The sequence below is a fragment of the Mastacembelus armatus genome, chromosome 10 (genome assembly GCF_900324485.2).
Source record: "Mastacembelus armatus chromosome 10, fMasArm1.2, whole genome shotgun sequence".
In the NCBI taxonomy this organism is placed as follows: domain Eukaryota; kingdom Metazoa; phylum Chordata; class Actinopteri; order Synbranchiformes; family Mastacembelidae; genus Mastacembelus; species Mastacembelus armatus.
The window spans coordinates 17,321,549-17,343,691 of record NC_046642.1 but is presented as its reverse complement, the minus strand read 5'-3'; the positions used below and the strand labels follow the sequence as shown (position 1 = coordinate 17,343,691).

The 22,143-nt window shown below is 40.4% G+C and overlaps 5 protein-coding genes across 5 annotated transcripts; 4 read left to right on the top strand and 1 right to left on the bottom strand.

The window, feature by feature from the left end:
* Positions 1-3,128: 3,128 nt before the first annotated feature.
* Positions 3,129-5,111, top strand: LOC113144497 (protein Wnt-8a-like). The gene is made up of 6 exons (XM_026330593.1): positions 3,129-3,199; positions 3,316-3,349; positions 3,492-3,630; positions 3,968-4,093; positions 4,199-4,341; positions 4,545-5,111. Exons 1-6 carry the CDS (start codon positions 3,129-3,131, stop codon positions 5,109-5,111), a joined length of 1,080 nt encoding a protein of 359 aa, XP_026186378.1.
* Positions 5,112-5,596: 485 nt separating this feature from the next.
* On the top strand, positions 5,597-7,322 carry LOC113144510 (protein Wnt-8-like). The gene is made up of 6 exons (XM_026330611.1): positions 5,597-5,690; positions 5,784-5,817; positions 5,928-6,057; positions 6,274-6,399; positions 6,539-6,681; positions 6,765-7,322. The coding sequence occupies exons 1-6, from the start codon at positions 5,623-5,625 to the stop codon at positions 7,320-7,322; spliced, it is 1,059 nt and encodes a 352-aa protein (XP_026186396.1). The 5' UTR covers positions 5,597-5,622.
* An 824-nt stretch (positions 7,323-8,146) lies between these two features.
* Positions 8,147-13,046, top strand: lcp2b (lymphocyte cytosolic protein 2b). The gene is made up of 15 exons (XM_026331012.1): positions 8,147-8,156; positions 9,613-9,746; positions 9,917-9,979; positions 10,073-10,119; positions 10,388-10,447; positions 10,537-10,565; positions 10,656-10,696; positions 10,889-11,060; positions 11,262-11,330; positions 11,467-11,547; positions 11,672-11,753; positions 11,850-11,919; positions 12,268-12,351; positions 12,505-12,654; positions 12,812-13,046. The coding sequence occupies exons 1-15, from the start codon at positions 8,147-8,149 to the stop codon at positions 12,935-12,937; spliced, it is 1,218 nt and encodes a 405-aa protein (XP_026186797.1). The 3' UTR covers positions 12,938-13,046.
* Positions 13,047-15,209: 2,163 nt separating this feature from the next.
* syce3 (synaptonemal complex central element protein 3) lies at positions 15,210-15,955 on the bottom strand. The gene is made up of 3 exons (XM_026329657.1): positions 15,932-15,955; positions 15,518-15,626; positions 15,210-15,380 (listed from the first exon to the last, which is right to left on the bottom strand). Exons 2-3 carry the CDS (start codon positions 15,624-15,626, stop codon positions 15,226-15,228), a joined length of 264 nt encoding a protein of 87 aa, XP_026185442.1. The 5' UTR covers positions 15,932-15,955; the 3' UTR covers positions 15,210-15,225.
* Positions 15,956-16,874: 919 nt separating this feature from the next.
* On the top strand, positions 16,875-19,144 carry foxi3b (forkhead box I3b). The gene is made up of 2 exons (XM_026329656.1): positions 16,875-17,674; positions 17,851-19,144. The coding sequence occupies exons 1-2, from the start codon at positions 17,074-17,076 to the stop codon at positions 18,426-18,428; spliced, it is 1,179 nt and encodes a 392-aa protein (XP_026185441.1). The 5' UTR covers positions 16,875-17,073; the 3' UTR covers positions 18,429-19,144.
* Positions 19,145-22,143: the final 2,999 nt, after the last annotated feature.

Sequence of the window (22,143 nt, the reverse complement as noted above, 5' to 3'; positions counted from 1 at the left end):
AGTGCTAACCACTACTCCACCGTACTGCCCTCATTTAAAGAAACCTATTAACCTATATCACTTTAAACATGTAGACAAAGTTCAATGCACAATCAGGCGTCATCTTTTAGTATACTATTAAATCACCAAGGATAAGAACTGGCAACAGATATTTTAGGACATTCGTAATACTAACGTAACCCTCCCCATAGCAAAGACATGCCATTCCAAGGCATTGCTGTGGGCTTCTATTTTGTTGCTGCAGCAGACATGAGCCAGCCCACTAAGCAGCAGTTCCTGAACCTGCTGAGAAGGGAAGTGGGTGGGGACTGGTGACTACAGCAATGTCAATAGAAAGTGATACATTGCATTTTAAAAGAAGCAATACTGGAAAAACATTTTTAATGAAAACATCTTTTTAAGAAGTTGATTTGAAAATGTAACTAATAAGATTTTCAAAAAGGAAAAAATAAAATAACACTAATCAATAACGCTACAATAACCATCTTTTCAATACTAATCATTTATTACCACTTTATTGCAAGGTCTGCATTGCTAAGATTACATCAGTACAAGCTATCAAGCACACACACACATACACATATATACTATATATATATATATATGGGCTAGTTGTCCTATATATATATATATATATATATATGGGCTAGTTGTCCTATATATATATATATGACAACTAGCCCATAAAGTACCCAGTACAGTTCATGAAGAATTATTTTCAGGGGCAAGAAGAGCCAGGAGTCCTGCAGCCGATGGTCTGACCCCCACAGAGCCTGGATCTGGGCAGTGTGTAGTCAGTCTGGGATCACATGAAGCTACAGAAACACTGGGACAGCCTGAACCTACAGAACTGCTGCAGCTTCTCCAAGGTGCTGCAAAGTACCAGGAGAAACTGTGCGTAGGTCAAACCAGACAACTGCTGCTGGCCAAAGGGGAGAGCCGCAAATACTGATTAGATTTATGTTTTGTTCCCTTTACTGCACTTTGTATGAAGTTAACAGATAAATGAAAAACTATTCATGTCACTTATGTTAAAAGCTTCATCATCTTTTCTTGCACAGCAGCACTACTGCAACAGTCATTTACAGTCGAAAATGTCCCGCTGGTGTCCCTGCCTGGCGTCACCAGGCCTGCGCCCCTTCCTCGGCCTGTCGAAGTTGTCACTTCCTGATCCTTTATTGCTCCATTTCTCTCACGTTGCACTGTCGTTAATCACCCATCAACGCACTGGGCACAACCTAATGTGTCTGAAATGTCTGTTGGAGCAAATTAATTAACGCGCATTTTACTGGTTATTTTACATGTTATTTTAAGTACAGCCCTGACCCTGAAGCTTCCTCGTTTGGTTTTACAGTTTTACAAAGATTTGAGCTTGAATATGAAATGCGGAACACTTCAATTATTGTTATGAATATTAACGTTTTGGTGTATTATTCATAATGATAATAAAACCTGGCAGATGAGCCAAGATTTCTCATTTGTCCTGTAGGGTTCAAATTAATAGCAGACCAATCAAACTACTACTAATAAAACGACTTTTCTTTACACAGCCTAACGAGTTTCGATGTTTATGTGACATCTAGTGTCCTTGTCGATACACGCCCCAGCTGGATAAACCACTATTGTTTGCGCCTTATTAACTCATTAAAAATCGTTAAAGGAGCCTTCAGTCAAGGTTAAAGTATGTAGCTCCCCAGATTGATTTTTAATCGCCCGGCATTACTTCCCAGCCAGGTGATGAGGGGCTCTAGGTTTCAGTCATATGGCAGAATGAATGTGGGTGATCTCTAATTAGTAAGGATTATCGTCACCTACAGCTCACCGCTATTGTGTGGAGGGCCTCGCCCAGCCGCCGGTCTATTGTCCTGCGCGCTGAGTGAATTGTTGTTTTAAGGGATTTTGAGTGGTTTAAAGGGGGATTTGACAAGTGTAAGCAATCTAATGTAAAAACTGTAATGTTAATCATTCACTTGATAACTTCTTTCCCATCAAATCACTCTATGGGTATGAAATGGCAGAAACTGCCATGATTACTGTTGATGATGGTAGGAGCCAATTATGCTAAATCAAGGAAGGTAATCAGCAGAATGAAATGTAATGGGAGTAAGTGCTAGATATCCTAATCCTACATTTCTATCACGGATGATCTATGAGTCAAGTTTTCGGGATTTGTTCAAAATTCTACAGGTCTAAACAACCATATAGTATAAAACGATTACAGATGCAATATCCTAACTTACAATTCCATTGTTGAAACGTTAAAGCTTTTATGTTTTTATACTCTTGTAACTTTCCAGACTGTTTTCACACGAAGTTGCTTCACAGGGAAACAACTATTATCCTATTATCACGACGTTGCCAATGTCGCCGATGTGTGAGGCGGTATTTACATGACTATATACCGTCAGCTCCTGAAAGACTTTATGGCTTGTAGTCAGTGTCGTTCCCCGTGGGACACTGGTGCCATTTCCCAAACGTTTCCAATTACACATGGGGTCTCATGGCGTCATTCAGTACTGATTTTTCCTTATTAGGAAGCCAACTTCATGTAGTTTGGGAAATCAATTTATGTTTTGTACCTATTTTTGTGGCCCCAGACAACCCCTCGTCAAATCCCATAACACTGCAGGAATTATGTGGTAGCTTAACAGCCTATAGAGGCATAATGTTGTTGACCTGGCATCATTTTAAAATTCTCAATTTATAGCATAGGCCTATAAATAAACGATTGTAGGGCTAATTCAGCAGTCATGTTAGTAATGTTCAAGTGGGGTGATGAGACTGATCTAATTTTAGCGCTATGTTTCAATTCGTGGGAAAGCATATAAGGATTCAAGCCTGGGAACGACAGGTGAATGAATGAGGGGCTGTTTAACTGTCTGCCTCACGTCTTTGAAGTGCACTTATGCACCGATGGCTCCTATTTGTCTGTAGAACGCGGCAATCAATGTCGTTGACACATTTTCACAGTGAATCGTTACCTGCAGGACAAATCTGTCAATCAAAGAACCAAGACCATATAAATATCATCAGCGTCTAGTCAGGCAACAACTCCAGTTGTCTTCTTCTCTCTTGGTGCTTACATCTGGAATACGCGCAAAGAGGCCTCCGCTTGGAATACAGCTGAAATGGGACCGCTGACCCTTTTCACAGCCTTGGTTCTGTCCTTGTGCTGTCATTTTCAGTGCGCATCAGCTTGGTATGACGCGTTATTTTGAAAAAAAAAAAAACATATTAGATAGTGTCATGTGTATGTGCTGGTGGTGCAGTAACATGAAATTAACGTGGCTGTCTTGTTTTTTTTTTTCTCTCTAGGACCGTGAACAATTTCCTCATGACTGGACCGAAGGTAAATACATTTTTGACTATCCCGGCTCTATAAAACCTCTTTGGGGGCATTCATATGCAATACATTTGCTGATTTTGTAATTGGAAACACTTCTTGCTATTAGTTGCATTGAATAACGAAAAACAATCCTGTCTTTCCCAAGGCTTTTCTGACCTATGCCAGCAGTGTGCAAGTGGGCGCACGGAGTGGAATACAAGAATGTAAACACCAGTTCAGGTGGGAGAGATGGAACTGCCCAGAGAGCACACTGCAACTATCCACACACAACGGACTTCGAAGTGGTAAGACATTTGTATCCACATACATGCATTATGCATTATGCATGAAATGTAGCGTTAGGATTCCAGCAACTGTCACCTCTGCAGAGAAGGTGCCGTGATGCTGATCTCCGTCGAAGAAAGAACACAAACATAAACTTTAAAACCCAGGCTGAAAACACACTGACTGAACACCCAACATACCCCAAATTATTTCCACATTAATCCCCAGAAATACTTCTATGAATGCGTCTTTTACGCACAGTATCTGAGCGCAGCCGTTGTGTATTTATGGTGCCGAATTCTATTATTCTAATGCCAAAATAAAACCGAAATGTTTTTTCTTTGTCATCTGTTATAGCCACAAGGGAGACTTCATTTGTCCATGCCATCAGCGCGGCTGGAGTGATGTACACGCTCACCAAGAACTGTAGTATGGGGGACTTTGACAACTGTGGTTGCGATGACTCCAGAATTGGACAGACAGGTACATATACGCTCTATGAGATTATATCTATATTGCGAAACTAAACAATTCATAATGGACATTTAATATTACACTGGAATAATGTGCAATTTTTTCAACCCACAGGTGGTAGCGGCTGGATATGGGGAGGCTGCAGTGATAATGTGGCGTTGGGAGAGAAGATCTCCAAACAGTTTGTGGATGCATTAGAAGATGGGCATGACTCGCGGGCAGCAGTGAACCTGCACAACAACGAGGCTGGCAGACTGGTAAGATCGGATTTGACTGTTACTGAAAGCCTTTCGAATTTGACTATATGTTTTCATTTTCACACATGTATTAATAAATAAATGAGTGAGAGCATCTAAAACAGACTCACTTCGTATATTTACATTTACGCATTTATGCATAGGTTCAAAACCATAAGAAACAGAATGTTTATTTCCAACTAACACTCTCATTCTTTTGGCAGGCAGTCAAAGCTACCATGAGGAAAGCCTGTAAGTGTCACGGAGTCTCTGGCAGCTGCAGCATCCAAACCTGCTGGATGCAGCTGGCCGAATTCAGGGAGGTGGGCAACTACCTGAAGATGAAGCATGAACAAGCAAAGAAACTGGAGATGGATAAAAAGCCTGCGAGGGCCGGGAACAGCGCGGACACCAGGGGAGCCATCGCACACGCATTTCGTGGGATCCCTCAGACGGAACTCGTTTACCTGGAGGATTCTCCAGATTATTGCGTCAAGAACCAGAGCGTGGGATTTCAGGGCACAGAGGGTCGGGAGTGTCTGAAGGGCGACAAGAACATGTCCCAATGGGAAAAAAAGAGTTGCCGCAGGCTGTGCTATGAATGCGGCCTCAGAGTAGTGGAGAAACGCGTTGAGGTTGTCAGCAGCTGTAACTGCAAGTTCTACTGGTGCTGCACAGTGAAGTGTGAAAAATGCACACAAGTTGTTACTAAATATTACTGTACCCGTTACACCACTGGGAGGAAACCACATAACCAAACTAAGCGCAGGCATAGCGAGCGCCGGCACTGAGTGCCATCTGCTGCGCAGACCATAGAGTCCAGCATGCTCATCACTTTTATTATCCCGTTATGAACATGAATACGCAGTAAGCGTTTCCGTAATGCCAGAATTTTCATTTTGAACTATCACAAGCTTTTTAATGCACTTTATGTTATGGATTTCATTTTGTATATAAATCAAATTATGTTTTTGAAAATGTATTTTTTATTCAAATGTTCCCTAATAAATTTATTAAAATGCAGATCGGCTCCGATTGTGAGTGAAGTAATCTTGATTCTGTTATTTGTATATTGGTGCCTCAGTGTCATACATCTTGGAGTAGAAAATAAACTATGGCCTAATGCCTCCTTTGAAGTGCGCATATAGGCGTTTCCTGAAGCTGTCATCCAATCGGCTTTCTCGGACCTGAGGGACAAAGAACAGGAGCTCCATTTGTTCTCCACTCATATAAAGTAGAAAGTTGCAGCACACCGGGTCAAAATAACTACATCTGTTCACACGGTCAGAGTTAATCGTTTTGATGAACATGGCGTATTCAATATTCTGGGTTTTGCCTCTTTTATCCAAAATATTTCCGGCACATGCTTGGTAAGAGACTGTCTTTGCCTGTGTATTTTATATACTTATTTTATAACTGATAGATGGCTTGATCGCAATATTTATCCTATATCGTCTTCTCAGGGTGGCAAGTAACCTTCTTATGACGGGACCCAAGGTAAACAGTCACTTACTTGGTTTTTTTTTTCTCGTTTTATTATTCTGAATCGTTAAGGATAATAATTCGGGTCAAATCATAACTCACAACTGCTACTACTTCCCCTGCAGGCCTATCTCACCTATGCAAGAAGCGTGCAGGTGGGCACACAGAGTGGGATTGAGGAGTGCAAACACCAGTTTGCGTGGGATAGATGGAACTGTCCTGACAGCGCAACTCAGCCGAAAGGACTCAGACGCGGTAGGTTATGATGGTAAACACACTTCCATGTGTACAGTCAATGGAAAATAATAATGATAATAAAAAAAATGTTAAACGGGCACCTCATCAGTTTATGACAATTAAGGGTCCATTTTAATAGGCCACTTATTGACTTCCGTACAGCTTGACACACGTGATGAATTTAACATGCGTTTGCACTATATGTTATATCCATGTCATTTTGCTCATTTACAGCGACCAGAGAGACTTCGTTCGTCCACGCCATCAGTGCAGCGGGGGTCATGTACACTCTAACGAGGAACTGCAGTCTGGGAGACCTCGACAACTGTGGCTGTGATGTTTCAAAGAACGGGAAAGTTGGTGAGTGACAGCAAAAATCCCATTTTATTTCTAACAAGCTGCTGTGGCCTGCTATGGACGAAATTTGGATTTAGAAGTATGATAATTGCGTTTAGAGGTTTAAAGTAGCAGATCTGATTTTAAGTGTGTTTGTGTGCAGGTGGTCGTGGCTGGTTATGGGGTGGATGCAGTGACAACATTGAATTTGGGGAGAAGATTTCTAGACAGTATGTGGATGGGCAGGAGACAGGTCAGGACTCAAGGGCTGCTGTCAACCTGCACAACAATGAGGCCGGGAGGCTGGTAAGTGTCTTCACACCGTAAACATCAATCTGGCGTTATACTTCACTTGTTGAGAGGAATTAACGTTTCATGGTTTCCATCAGGCCGTGAAGGCAACATTGAAGCGCATCTGCAGATGTCACGGCATGTCCGAGAGCTGCAGTGTCCAAACCTGCTGGACACAGTTGAGTGACTTCAGAGAAATCGGCAACTACTTGAAGGTTAAGCACAGTCAGGCTCAAAAACTGGACATCGACAAAACACGCATGCGGGCTGGCAACAGCGCGGACAACCGAGGCGTTATCGCGGATGCGTTAGGCAGCATCGCCCTGACAGAGCTCATCTACCTGGAGGATTCCCCAGACTACTGCAGGACAAACATCAGCCTGGGGCTGTACGGTACTGAGGGCCGGGAGTGCGTGCAGCATGGAGAGAGTTTAACCCAGTGGGAAAAGAGGAGCTGCCGCAGGCTGTGCCATGAATGCGGCCTGAGGGTGGAAGAGAAGCGCACGGAAGTAGTGAGCAGCTGCAACTGCAAATTCCACTGGTGCTGCAAAGTGAACTGCGAGGACTGCTCCCAGGTTATAGTCAAACACGTGTGCGCCAAGAGGGAAGGTGCTGACGGGCACGGCTATAAACGGAGATATCGTGGACCCAAATGAACATTTAAAAAAAAAAGAGAAATCTGTTCTGAAGATGTTTCATTTTTGCACTTTTCATTCCTTTCTTTATGTATAAATACCTGAGTGTCTATTTATTAAAACCGTGCCTTGCATTAATAAAATAAAACAAAGATTTCGGCGTTTTATTCTGATTAACAACTTAGTTATTAAATTCCAGTCATTGGAGTTCATGACATGGGGCACTCAACTTGGGTCTATTAGAATAAGAATGGCTTGAATACACTTAACAGAGGATTATATGGATAACATGGTGACATTCCCACCTAGACAAGGTGTTGATCCAGCGTTGATCCACTATCACTTTGATGTCAACGTGTATTGATTTCATTCAAAGAGCAGCGAGGCTTTGAAAGACAAATTAAGGGAAGTATTTCCACTGCTTGAAGTCGGATGGTATTTAGCTTGATAATGCCTATTCCAGTCATTGTCACATCCTGAAGTAATGCAAATCTATCACAGTACATCAAAGCTTAAGGGGGAAACGCACTGGCAAACTGTAATAGAAATCCCGAGTTACTGGTTCTCAGCAAAATGGGTCACACTGGGGTCCAGTTATTACACAGTAAATCCAGTGGGGAGACTTTTATAAATAAGTGTGACTCACATTTCACCTTGAATGCAAGTTAATTTCTAGTCTTATAATTTGCACGCAATTAGGTCTGAGAGAAACCTCATCTCCGCCCCCTGGCCTATCTGTGTCTAAAGAAGCTAATCATTTGCCTCCCTTTTTCCTCTGCCCCCTGTATCTCCAAAAATCTTCCTCTCAGCTGGACATGTCATAAATCTGCCACTGTCTCAGCCACATGAGTGATGGTATGGATATTACCTTCATCAGGGGGTCCATGTCCAGGGGAGTGAGAGGGGGTCAAATAAAAAGGACGCTGTTTCACTTTTTCTTTTTTTTTACAGATCAGTTACTTTTAGAAGCAGTAAAGGGAATATACATTATACAGTTGATTAACCAGTGTCACTCTATAGATTCTTTAACATTATTGTCAACATAGTTTACACTGATCCCTGATTAAATCAAAGCTCATGTGCTGAAAAACACCAACACCAAAATAAGCACACTCTGATACATAGAAAATGAATCTCATGTGGGTAAAAGTGAGTTTTTTAAGACAAGATGAGGCTGGGGCACATGAAACAGGTCTTACTAGAAAGGACAGAAAAGTCGAGAAACTACACTCTCACAGACCAACCCACCACCTCCTTTTCTTCCCCATTTGTCTGTTTGCTTCTGGGGATGTCCTGCATTTCCCCTTCTGTCCTGCTGTGTGTTAATGAAGGTTTCACCCCACTGGAGGTCCTCACCAATCCACCCTTATCTCTGTTCTCCACTGGGAATATTATTGGTTCCATATTGGTACCATATGATGCTGCTGTTTGGCTGTGCTCTGATGGCACTGAGTCTTCCTTCCTTTAGAATCTGCAGATAAACATTTTCTTCTTTGAAAAACTGTGTGATTTATTTTTTGAAAAATACAACTTTTTCTGTCCTTCTCATTTTTTTCAGTATTTTTCTACTTTGTGAATGTGCATTTAAAAAAGCTTTAAAAACGACCTGGTTTTCTGAACTTCACGTGGATTTTATTACTGCTAAAAGTAGTGCACCCATTGCATTGCTTTAGAAATGTACTGTATTTCATTTCTCCTCCACAGTAGTATTGTATTTTTTTTTGGGTGGGAGGGGGGGGTTCTTAATCAGTAAAGAGAGGGATAACAGGGGAAGGGGGTGATCTCCCACACAGACCCCCTGCAGTGACTCATGTATTCACCCAGACATGCCTTGAGGTCTGGGGGGATCTGAGCGTGATTGATCACCCATTCTTCCTGACTGCCCTCCTCTCTCACCTGGGTGTGAGGCCTGAGACAGGACAGGCTGCGACTGGGATACAGGACCTGACACAGCCTTCAACAACTCCATGCTACAAATTAAAATAAAAAGCATGTATGAGTTCACAACGTGACATTAATCTGACACAAAAACTGTCAAAACAACCACAGATGGACTCATTTCTGCAGCAGCCTTCATGTAAAAGGAAATGAGCAGGCTCTTTGTTTAGACACACGCATAATCTGCAGTACATGTACATCTGTTAATAGATAGCAGGTACTTTTTGAGCTCTGAGACTTTCTACTTTTAGTCAATGCAAAAATAATGAACACGTCACAGGTGTTCTTATTAAAAGCGGAACAACTCATTCTAAACCTTCATTTTGTAAGCTAGGCCAAAGACCAACTTTTTTTGATCCCACTGCAAAACAAGGTCATCTAGTAAACCCTTCATCTTTTTCAACATTTGTGATACTTGCAAAACCCAACATAAGCTTCAATATGTTTCCTTCCAAAGTGGAGGTGATGGGATGGAATCCACAAAGCTTAGCTGACTACATGAGAAAGGTGAGTATCAAATATGTAACTTCACACTGAGGTTGAAATTTTTTCTATCACTTGTGATTGTATCACTATTTATATTTTCCAGCTAAAATGTGAAAATATTCACTTTGAATTGCCCAGTGAAATATGTATATCTAAGTTTCTAAGTGTGTGTCATCTTGGGATCTCTTCAGCTTAAGCTCACAGGCTGTGACAAAGTAGTGATGAAGAACAGCACTACTGGAGCAGAGTTCATGGTAAGCCTTAACGTCTTACCGCGTCTTGTCTCCTTTACTGAAATGCTCCAAGTAACTGATTTTTTCATAATAATTCACATTTACTCTTACTAGAAAATGACAGAGTGTGACCTCCAAGTGTTCCCCACTATTTATCTTCCGTGAGTCCCTGAAAATATATTTCTTCTGTTGAAACAATTTTCCAAACATAATGACTGACACAATGCTTTATTCAATAACTGTTAAGGTGCATGTTCACTGTGGGCATGCATAAAAATTAATATGTTCTCTTTAAGCTTTATCTACTTTAGGCTGTTATCAGCTTGTGATACACATGGACCACAATTAGCAGTAATAGTGCAGGGCAGTACTATAATCCTGAAAATATTTTGCTTCATGTTTTACATTTATTATCGTGTCATTTTATAGAAAAATCATTAAGATCCAAACTGAAATCAAAAAAGGGGAGAAGAGGACATTGTGCCCTGAGTAAGAAGATTTTATTATATAGCTTCAACTGAATGTCTACCTAACTCAACAACAATGCATGTCTTTTGAAAATTGATATTTTTGTGCAGCTCAAGGGCACATACGTATCCAAAGCAAGGTAAAAGACACTTAATTAAATTGTATTTATAACACTGTTATGAAACAATCTTTTCTTGGCCCTGATTCTATTTTTACTGTGTATTTTCAGTGTGTACACAAGACAAAGGAGTTCGGGATTCTGATGAGTGTGTAAGTGCAAAGTTAAAAGCCATTATTAAAATTGTCTGTTTTTATTAGCCTAAAGTTATGTAGGTAATTATAATTTATTTAAAATGTTGCATCGTATCCAGCATACAACTGGAGCAACAATTCATAAAACGATATTCTTTGATCTGACTGACACTCATGCACTACTTGTCTCACATGTATGATTGTGGTCAGGAAAGTGAAACTGATCAAGTCTGTGAAGGTCTAGATGAAGAGGAAGGAGATGAAACCTATATCTGTGCTATGATCGAGCCAGAAACACCTCAGCAACAAGAAAAGACAGCCCTGGCAGACACTGTGAAGTCACGGCAGAAAGAGGTTAAACTTCAGGCCTCTCACTCCAGAGGTAACAGAAAGCACCCATGACGACAGTGCTGTGCACAAAGATATGCCATCATATTAAAACTAAGTACTAAGTAAATTGTGAAGCTTTTCTCTTTACATGCTTTTTTGAGAGCAGACGTAGTGCTTATGTGTCCTAATTTAGTCACTGTGTCTATGTGCATGTGAGAAGATCCTTTTTTTTTTTTTTATCCTTCCCCTGCAGAAAGGATGCCAAAAACTCCTTGCCCACCAAGAATAAACCATGCCGCTCAAAGACGTTTGAAAACACCAGGTCAATGTATATTTCAATACCCCACAAACACCTAGCTTGATGCTGATTTTTAATGTTTTCATGGCTGATGCATAATGCCTCTGGTACAGAAGATTTAAGGCAATGTAAATCATACTTTTTCTGTTCCTAACACCAGCCAGCCAACCCAATCTGCAGATTGGCAGGAACAAGAAGCCTGCACAACTTGGCCCATCCCAGAAAGACCTTCCAAAATTAAGTATGTGCTGCCAGCTATGTAGTATTTAGGAATGGTTGAAACAGTTGCGAACAACGTGTGAAAACAACGGTCAAATGTTGCATTATTCTCTCAATTTTACATTTCTCTTCATAATGTCCACAAGATGGCAGTGCTGTCATAGCTCCTGGTTCATCTATCAGCAGGCACCATTCACCAAAGCCTCCCAAACATGATGTATCTAAGAGGTACAAGGACAATATAATTTAAGGGTAGCATGCCCTTCTATCTGGGTAATGCAATTATTTTATAACTTCTCTTCTATTTTATCTTTGTATTCCCAGAACAACTAAATTCACACCAACGCCCCCAGCTCTCACGCAACCTGTTAATACAGTACCGGAATCAAGAAAGGTGAGAATCAAAATTGGAATCACACTGAAGCCACAATCTCTGCATATACTAAAGCAGGAGAACACACATAAAATTAAGGGTGAGCTTTTCTGTGCAGTTACATACCTTGACCACTTTCAGAAGGGAAACAGCAGATGGCAACATTGTAACAAGTAGGCAATACAACAAAAAAGGACCCTTATGTCTATTGTAAAAGCTCAAGAAATTACATTTATTTCATATGCACTAAAAATTTTAAGTATGTATTACAATTCTTTCACTACAACTATATAAAGCACTATTCTGTCATTCTGTCAAAAGAGAAACAAGAAGAGGGTGGGTTTACTTTTTACTATGTCTGTCCTATAGTGCACACCGGGTTTGGATCCCAGCTGGTATGGAGGGAAGGTAGCCAGGGATCAAGCCGAAGTTGCTCTCAGAGAGGTGAACAAGGTCCGGTGCTGCATCTTACACATCCTATCCATTCTTTCTGTGGCAGATACACAGACACATATATATTCAAACAAGCAACTAAAATTTCATGAGAATTTATTTGCAATATCATATTAAACCAACTATGTATCTGCATGTATTTGTGTCTTTAAGGACGGGGCATTTGTGGTGAGGGACAGTTCAAAAGTCTCTGCTGAACATCCCTATACCCTCATGCTGTTGAAACAAGGAAAGGTTTACAACATTAAGATCCGTAACCAAGGCAACACCTATTCCCTTGGCAACAGCCTCAACAACACCAAGGTAAACTGAAAACGATGGCTGTTATTAAAATGTTTCAGAGTGAACTAGTTTGCATCTTGTGGCACACCTCAGGGGAGTGTCTGACACTGACTCGGGCTGCGCTGTGTCATTTGGTTAGCATTATCTCTTTTTGTGCGTGTGTGCGACCATGCTGTAGAGTTTTCCTGGTGTGAAGGAGATGATTACCCATCATACACACTTTCCACTGCTGCTCATTGATGCCACAGACCAGAGCTCAGAAGCCCAGAGCCAGTGTTGTCTGCTACACCCTGCAGGACTCTGACACATACCAGCACCAGGCTTAATAGGGGTGTTTGTGCCTATCTGTGTTTCTCTATGCTAATTTATGCACATACATATGTCCGTGGCTTGTTCAAACAAAGGGCACAATTTCCACAGTCACAAAGGTCATTGTTATATAATTTCTATTTTTTGGTACTATCACATGTATTTTTAGTAAACAGAATTCAAGAAAAGTTTTCGTTTTACATGGGTGACTGTCTGTACATTTTATTAAACTGTTTTCCAGATATGCAGCATTACCTCTGTTCTTCATGCCTCAGTTTCTCATCACAATGGGGGCTGCTGCGTTAGTGGCTCTTTATCAGATGGATTTTTCAGAATCGCCAGCTTTTCGGGGTATCCAACACAAGCAATCAGATCACAGTGCCTCAACTGGGTTCGCACTGCAGGGGGGAAAGAAACATCTTGTCACAAGTGTCTCAGTATAAGTTGGAAACTGCATCAGAAACTGCATGACAGGATTAAATCTCAATTTTAACAGGTTTTCCAAAAGCTTATAATAATCTGTTTAACTGACATCTGTTCAACCATGTCTATCATTCCTGATTAACACAAAATGTCTTGGTAGGTTAATTTACTGTATACTACATGACATAACAATATATTGCAAAAGTAAGGACAGAGCATCAACTGCCACAGTCCATACCACGTACAAGGTTTAATACATAACTAGCCCGTGATGTTTGATTCCAGTTATTGAGCTATTAAAGTGAGCAGATAGTTATCACCCGGGGAGTTATCACCCGGGGAGTTATCACCCGGGGGAGTTATCACCCGGGGGAGTTACCCCCCCCCCCACACACACACACACACACACCCACACACCCACCCACCCACACACTTGCAAAAAAGAAAAGTTATTAAGTTACACCATCATATCAAATGGCCTCATGGACAACCATCTGTAAAATCTTTCGGTTATTCTGATTTACCTGTTGAGTACAATCTCACAGACATCATTTAGTACCATGTAACTCTGCACCACTGACATTCTACAAGAGGGCTCAGTTGTGCAGCAGTTGGTGTACAAAAATCCACTTTTGCTATCACATTTCAGATCTAGGGTAACAGTTACATCATGTGCTTTGCATATTTGCAAATCAATCACCAAGATCATCTTACTGTTAAAATTGGTGTTTACTGACATTTTGGAAGTGTAAAGGGAGTAGATGGAGATAAACAGGCATACATACTTGTCAGTTGATCCATGCAGTTAGACATGGAGTCCAGCCTTTTCAGTATGTTTTCCAGATCAATGCAGGCTATGGAGGAAGCTTGTTCTGTCATCTTTTCTCTGTTTTCCATCTGAAAAACAATTACATAGACACAAAGCAGACTGCATCAACTATCATCATATACCGCACACAAAATATTATGTTATACCTCAACTACAATTCAAACATTCAGCAAAAAGATGGTAAATTAATGAGGTGCCTGACAAGTCTATAAAAGAAAAACAACAGAACACATCCTCATTTTTTACTTTTTATTTATTCAACTTAACAGGCTAACAGACCAGAACAAACATAGAGCAGCAAGGAACACACAAGAGTTTGTATCAGATAATTATTAATTAATAACATTACCAATGTTATTATAACCTCAGTTAACCTCTGGATATCTCTGTAAATCTGTAGAAATGCAAATGTTTCACATTACCGGCAGAAATAAAATTTGTGAGGATTAAAATTACAAGACAAAAACAACAATGCAGTTTGATGTCTGAGGCTACAGGGCACAGACAGATGTGTGTGTGGAAAGGTGGTACATTCTGACAGAGTGATGAATGAATGATCACCAAGTGACAACTGACTGAGCTTCATCGGTTTCTAGGATACACAAAAGAAGCCCCCTTATTAAGCATGTCACTGAAAAACAAAAATTATTTCACTGTTGTTTTTCTCTGCTCCTTTTTCTCACATGGTTTGTTGTGAGTGTTTAGTTTAGCATTCAATACTGCAGATTTGTATACATGTTGGAGATCTACCAAAGACAGAAACAAAAACAGAGACACTGGAGTCTGTCACATCTCTTTTTCATTTAGCATGGAACTGGTCAAAAAGTTGACCTTTTTAAATATGAACTAGAAAATAAGCAATATTTTAGGCCATGCTAAAAACAAACACCAAACAGCGACCAGTAATGCTATAGAAACTGCAACAGTAATTTAAACACACAATAATACTGTGACAGTATAGTTCACATAACCTAAGTGCAACAATTTTGCACTGAAAACATTACATCTGCGTTAGTGTTGTGGCTGTAGGTTCATGAACAATTGTCCATCTCTGTCTTGTGCTGTCGGCTCCCACAGACAGAAGCTCTGCAACTGCGATAGGCTTCTTCCAGGTGCCTCATAGAGGCCCCGACCTCTGGATTGGCCCGCAGTGTCACGATATCATAGGACATCCAGCTCAGCAGTACTGCAGGTTGAAAAAGAAAGAACGGGCTAATGTCTTTGCTAGTTAGCTAAGCTTACTACAACGTCACGCCGAACACTATGTCACACAAAGTCTGTCTGAAACACTTCGTTACAATGAAATACACAAAGTTTACATACCTGATATATTCTCAACGTCTTCAATCATTCTCTCTAAATCTTCGATCAGCTCAAAAACGTCGTCATCGCTCTCCTTCAGACGCTCAGGGAGCGAAGGTGAATTGGCCATCTAAATTACAAACCGGTATAATGCTTTTGCCATCTCAAAGTGTCTTCTGTGCTAAATAAATAAATAAATAACTTGGGCCAACACCAACAGGCCCCTCCTGGTTAAGTTGCTAGCTAGCTAAACTGCGCATCGTTATTCTTAAGTTAGCATGGTAAGTCCCTTTTAAAATTATGCTTCTAGCTGATTAACCATTTGACAAGAACAATGTTAGCTAGCTTTCTCATACGTAGTGCATTTTAAAACAACAGGTTGTAGTGGTATAGCTATAATTACATTTTAAAATGTGGGAAACTTATGGTAGAAACCTTTTCTTTGAAACGTTTGTCCAATGTCTGGAAGTTCTCGCGGTAATTAAAAAAAAACCGTTATACTCATTAATACAAAAATAGGATGATGTCACTTCCTGTGAATTTCAGGACCCTTTACCCACAAAAACACTTAAAACTACTCGTAAACAACTTCCAATTATTTAGGGGTAGGAAGAATTTAACGATACATAAAACGACGACAAAAACGGACTCACATTTTATAGTCCAACTTTAAAAAAAGTAATAATAATACTATATATTCCAAATGAAACTGTATAGGCTACCTTTAGTTCCATCTACTGCTCTAAGTGCAGTACTTCAATGATAATCTAATGTTAAACAGGCCATGTTTTGTTTATTGAAATTGTCAAGCTTTATAACATATTACTATGGCCTAAATTCTACTCAAGGTTTTAATGCAATTTCATATTAGTCTAATATTAAATATTACGTAGGCTACAGCCAAAATAATAAAATAAGGTCAAAGAGTTCACAAAATCTCTCTCTTGTTACCGTAAAAGAAAGCCATCCATTTTAATCCTGGCTAAACTCCCTGATAGCAGGACTAACATGCAGGATGGAAAAAATGTACAAATTATAATCCCAACAGGCCAGACAAAGATATATTTGAGTCATATATATTTTCAGTGAAATATCAGTAATCATCAGAAACAAATGACTACGGATGACTGAACTCAAATCAATATTTAAATAGCAGATTGAGTGGAAAGTTATTTAACCGAGGGTAAACAAAACCTGTGGAGGAACTGAACTAGCTGACAGCAGTAAAAAAAGAGAGAGGGAGAGAGAGAGAGAGAGAGAGAACACAGGAACAAACTACTCACCTGAGAAAACAACCAATCAAAAGAGACTGGGGGCGTATCCGGGGAAACAGATAAAGCAGGTATAACAGGTGGCATCTTGACATAAAGCAAGGACAAACAGACAATATAGGGAGGAGAGAGGAGTAACCTGTACCTTCGAAGCTTAGAGACCTTCATTTGGATTGGATAACATTCAAATAGCTGCAAAGAGCTGAACAAGAAAAGATCTTACAGTGGAGAAACAAAGTCATTACACAGTTTGGCGTCGAAAGGAAGGACAAGAGGAGATTCTAAGAAGTGAGAAGAAACTTGACAATGTCTTCATTTGAGACCCAGAGCCAGTCTCCTCCTCGGTGCGGCCCACAGTTCCCCAGCCTCGGCCAAGAGCCTCCTGAGCTCAGCATGTACAGTGACTGTTACTACCCTCCTCCCTCACTGCCGAGCCCTCAACGCACCACTCCAAGCTCCTATGACTTGAGCGACTACACAACCTCCTCCCCAAACCCTTATCTCTGGCTGAACAGCTCCGGGATCAACACATCGCCGTATCTGGCTACTGCCGGTCCGCCTGGTAACCCGGGTCCTCCTTTTGTCCCTCAGCACTATGGCATGCAGAGGCCTTACCTTGGTCCGGCTGGAGCTGGCGGTCCCGGAGGGGAGTTGAGCTGGTTCTCTCTTCCATCACAAGAAGACTTGATGAAGCTGGTCAGGCCCCCGTACTCTTACTCCGCTCTCATCGCCATGGCTATTCACGGAGCACCAGACAGGAGACTGACATTGAGTCAAATTTACCAGTACGTCGCTGACAACTTCCCTTTCTACAACAAGAGTAAAGCAGGCTGGCAGAATTCCATCAGGCACAACCTGTCACTCAATGATTGCTTCAAAAAAGTACCAAGAGATGAGGATGATCCAGGTAATAAAATTATTTTAATGTCTATCAGACAAGCAAGTGATTATACAGTTATTATTATTTTTATAATTTTCACCAACTCTTTGATGGTATTTAATTTTGAATGCTCTGTTTTCTTGCTGTGTTGCATATTGTAAAACTAAAATCTTTTTTTCTCCCTCTTCACTCTAATATAACAGGAAAGGGCAACTACTGGACACTTGACCCAAATTGTGAAAAGATGTTTGACAATGGAAACTTCCGCCGCAAAAGAAAGAGAAAGTCTGATTCCCTTTCCAGTGGTGATGGCGGTTCAGGGGCTCCAGAGTCAGGTGACAGTGAGAGGGGCAGCCCGAAGCACACCGGTAACACTGGTCTCGACATCTCACCCACACCAGAAAGGATCCCCTCCCCTTCATCCTCAGGTTCCACACAGTGTCTGAGCAGCTTCTTGTCCGAGATGTCTGGAGTGACCTCTGGAGGAACGAATGAGGTGGGAGGTGATGGGTTAAGTAGGCCACTGCCAATTAACCTTCCTTTAGATGGGCCTCATAGATCTGCACAGTCAGGAAGTTTCAGTAATTACTCCCCCAGCTCAAGTGCCCCAGAGTGGGTACCACAATTGCCAGCCCCCCCTATTCTTTCCTCTTCACCCACTCATTCTTCCTTAGGCTACACTAGCCCCATCCTCACCCAGTATAACGGGTCCACTGGTCATTTCTACCCAACACTGGGCTCAACAGGCATCATCTACCATCGCGAGGGCACAGAGGTTTAATAGGACATTAAGGGTGAACAATTTGTATGGAAAGACACTTGACAGAAACTTGTATAGGTCTGGTTACTTTTGTTATAGAGTTTGTGTTCTGTGAAAAGCAATACACACACAAACACAGAGAGTATGTTTGCGCTGACTGAGGCAGTTGATATTACTATAGCGTGTGACAGAAGAGTAAAAAGACTCTGATTCCCACAGGAACAGCTGAATCAGCCGTACACTCTACAAGTGTCACCACAGTCAGCCTGACTATCAGATTCTCAGTCAGCTCTATTCTAACCAAAGCTAGTCTCTATCAGATCTGACTCATTGCTAACAGATCCTAGATCTGATCCGCTGACATCAGGCTATTTCACCTTGTTATCTGTGATTCTTTGATGGTGCCACTTGTGTAATGCTCAGACAGCACATTTAGAGGAGTAGTTAGATTACACTATTGTTTTTATACTGTCTGTAGTCACTGTCTTTACAGAATCAACCAAATGTAATCGGTAATTTCACTGGTTTTACTGCTAAAACTAAACAATCTGATGAACTTTCAGTCTTGGAGTCTGGATGAGAGAGTGGTCATTGTAATTTGTAAATATGTCTATGTGTTGTTTATTGTTATACATTTACATTTTTGGTTTGTTGGTGCAACTGCTATTGTACAAAGTGGATTCTTAATGTATGGTATATGTTGGTTTTTGATATGAATAAAAGGTTTCAGAGTTCTACATCTGCATTTTTCATTTTATTTTATGAAGAATAAAATAATTGTTTGATTGTTACTCAGAAGCAATTAGCTATATGGTTTCTCTGAAAACCCCTCCCCACCAAGAAGGACAAAGAAAAAGCAAGACAATAAGCACTTACTGATAGAAAACAGCGATGACCAGTAGCGTACAACCTGCATGTCAGTGAAACCTGATCTTTGTGTGATGGATTGTTAACTGATTCTCTTAAACGGTGAAAATCCATTCCCATGCAGTACCTATTTGCTGTACTAAACAGTTAAATCTCTCTCTATCATGCCATCTATACACAGATACTGCTGACAGGATGCAGGCAGCTTTATTAGGGGAGAGGGAACAACCGTAAAAGCTATAAAGATGCTGAAGCGTGACTTAACTGCTAAGTAAACACAGCTTCTCAACAAAGTTTACAACATGTTGATTCATAATCACTAGATGAAATTTACATCTGCATAGTTGTTGAAAAATAGAGTCAAAGTTGTACAACAAAAGAAAATTCTGTAAAATAAATAGATATGTAGTGAGTAGAAGTAAATAGCTTTATTACGTGGCTTTATTTTTATATGTACAAAGTGCCTCTTTGCATAAGTAACAGTTTACAGTATCACAGTAGTAAAGTAATAAAGTAGCTTAATAAAAAAACAGATAGTGTAGATACAAAATTGTGAAAACTAATATAGAGAACATAAATTTTTCAGATGCACTGCAGTTACAAGAATCTGTATTATGAATTTTGACGTATGTTTTAAATTAATTGTATGTTGTATGTCTCATAAAGCAATTGCATTCTACACAGTGTTTTAATATCATAAGCAGTATTTCATAGTCCAACACATTGCTATAGGTTTATGATTACAATACCATTTACCCTGTTAATTTTGTCCTTACTTAATCATCAACATAATCTAATAGCTACTATGTTTAATTTAATAATCAAAGTTGGTTAACTGTGATTAATAGAACTTGCCAATTATTATAATTGATTTTATTATATTCTCTACTTGTCCTGAACAATGTCATTTAAATAGACGGTTTATTGGCGTCAGCCTTAGGCCTTTATTTACCCTGAAACACAGGCAGCATGACAGCCATTTACACTAAACACAGAAAGAAAGCGAGAGAGAAAGAAAAGAAAAGAAGAACACAAACCAAAGATCCAGATCGAGCGGAATTTATCTTCCTGGCTCAAATGAAAAAGTGCATTACTGGTTAGAGGTTAGGAGGTCAACCTGACAAAATTTGCATAACTGATTTCAAAACAAGTGATGAGGTTGCGTGAAGTCCTACTTCATCGGTTTTGTCAGACTTGCTAGGATATCTGATTTAACTGTGTGAAATGGCTTGCCTTTCCCTTTTAACCTCAGCACTCATTCAGGAAATCATGACTGCACCAATAAAACACAATATCCTAGACGGAAAGAAATTAATGAGAATGAGACGAGTCGAGGGAAGACAAAAGACACAAGTACAGAATTTATTAGGATATCAGTGCCACAACATGTTGCACTATCATCTGAACTTGTCTGGCATTTTGGAGTGCTCGTACAGCCAATTAGTTTTTTTTGTTTTGTTTTGGTTTTTTTTTTCTTCATTGTCTTGTTCAGACTTTAAGCTGGCTGGTGAAAGATGTGGTGTTGTGAGCCTTGTCAATCTAGCCAGAGCTCATTTTGGGTATATCTGCCAACATAAACATATAGGGTTTTTGTCTCAGACTTCATTAACAGTAGACATCACCTTCTGCTGTTTTATTCAGACAGTTTCAGATCAATGCAAATTTGTAACCGTTATGTATGCCATGAATAGGGATGACAGGGTCAGAGGGAGAATGTAGTTTTCCAGATGAAGCTTTCCGGATAAGAAATGGTAAAACCTGAGGGATTTAGCTTTTTTACTCCTGAAACCAAAGTCATTTGGTTTTTATTCAGGCTCATAAGACAATTTACATTTTGATATGTTGGAACCTGTCTGTCTTTTTCTTGGATTTGTGCTGAATACATACTTTCTTTGGACAATTGTTGTTTTTTGTTTTTCTTCATGGTATTTCTTCTAAACTGTAGAGAACACAGTAGCACTTGTAAGGGGTCATCTCTTTCATTATTTGCTAACCTTGCATTAAAGAGCACTCAAAATTAAGCTGTGGTGTTACTTTAATAAACATGTATTGTGTTACACATTAGTTTCACTATGATTCAGGGATACCCACCACAGCATCCAGTGTGATCCGATTAAAATCTAGAAATCCTCATCTCCACCTGCCGCCTGGCTCGTGGCAGGCTTCCACACACCTGTCGAACTAACGGAACGCGCCCACAGACATACACACACATACACACACATGTAGACATTGATTCATTTGTGTCTATGTGCGTGCATGTGTGTGTACCCATTTGTGCCGTGCAGGGCATACAAGTGTGTAGTGTTTATAATGTAAACTCAGACAGAGAACGATTACGACAGAGCTGCCATGCATGAGGAATTTGTGTTTGCAAGAACTCTCCTGATTGTACCAGTATATACAAGATTTCAACCCTTGCTGTGGAGAGGATAAAGTGTGCCAGGTAGTAAATCTGTTCAGGTTGATTTCTCTAAAGTGAGGGGATGTACTACTTCAGCTTGGATAACTGCTACCTAAAGGAAAACCTAACTGTCCTGGTACAAATTTAACCCAAAACACACAGAAGGACGAACACACACACCTTCTGTATTTACTAAAACAGCCATGTCCTATCAAGGCTGTTTAGTAAACGGTAGGAGAGAACATCAAGCCTGAAGACATGCCGTCATGCCCAGTGCTCCACCACTGCTGTTATGTATAAACATCCACACACACTCCAGACACACGCACAAAGTGATGAAAGGAATAAGGTGACCTGCTCTTAGTCTGGAAGTCACTGAACAACCTTTTCCATTTTTTTGACCTTTAGAGGTCAATGGAAAAAGCTAGAATTTACACATTGTTTTAGAGTATGGCTTCTGCCTCA

Excerpts from the sequence above, each read along its gene's own strand:
- LOC113144510 (XM_026330611.1), top strand. The coding sequence starts at position 5,623 with ATGAACATGGCGTATTCAATATTCTGGGTTTTGCCTCTTTTATCCAAA. Across the intron at positions 6,400-6,538 it reads TTCAAAGAACGGGAAAGTTG|GTGGTCGTGGCTGGTTATGG; the intron begins GTGAGTGACAGC and ends GTTTGTGTGCAG. Across the intron at positions 6,682-6,764 it reads ACAATGAGGCCGGGAGGCTG|GCCGTGAAGGCAACATTGAA; the intron begins GTAAGTGTCTTC and ends GGTTTCCATCAG.
- foxi3b (XM_026329656.1), top strand. The coding sequence starts at position 17,074 with ATGTCTTCATTTGAGACCCAGAGCCAGTCTCCTCCTCGGTGCGGCCCA. Across the intron at positions 17,675-17,850 it reads AAGAGATGAGGATGATCCAG|GAAAGGGCAACTACTGGACA; the intron begins GTAATAAAATTA and ends CTAATATAACAG.
- syce3 (XM_026329657.1), bottom strand. The coding sequence starts at position 15,626 with ATGGCCAATTCACCTTCGCTCCCTGAGCGTCTGAAGGAGAGCGATGAC. Across the intron at positions 15,381-15,517 it reads AGACGTTGAGAATATATCAG|TACTGCTGAGCTGGATGTCC; the intron begins GTATGTAAACTT and ends TTCAACCTGCAG.
- LOC113144497 (XM_026330593.1), top strand. The coding sequence starts at position 3,129 with ATGGGACCGCTGACCCTTTTCACAGCCTTGGTTCTGTCCTTGTGCTGT. Across the intron at positions 3,631-3,967 it reads ACACAACGGACTTCGAAGTG|CCACAAGGGAGACTTCATTT; the intron begins GTAAGACATTTG and ends CATCTGTTATAG. Across the intron at positions 4,094-4,198 it reads CTCCAGAATTGGACAGACAG|GTGGTAGCGGCTGGATATGG; the intron begins GTACATATACGC and ends TTCAACCCACAG.
- lcp2b (XM_026331012.1), top strand. Across the intron at positions 11,061-11,261 it reads TCAGGCCTCTCACTCCAGAG|AAAGGATGCCAAAAACTCCT; the intron begins GTAACAGAAAGC and ends CTTCCCCTGCAG. Across the intron at positions 12,352-12,504 it reads CTCTCAGAGAGGTGAACAAG|GACGGGGCATTTGTGGTGAG; the intron begins GTCCGGTGCTGC and ends TGTGTCTTTAAG.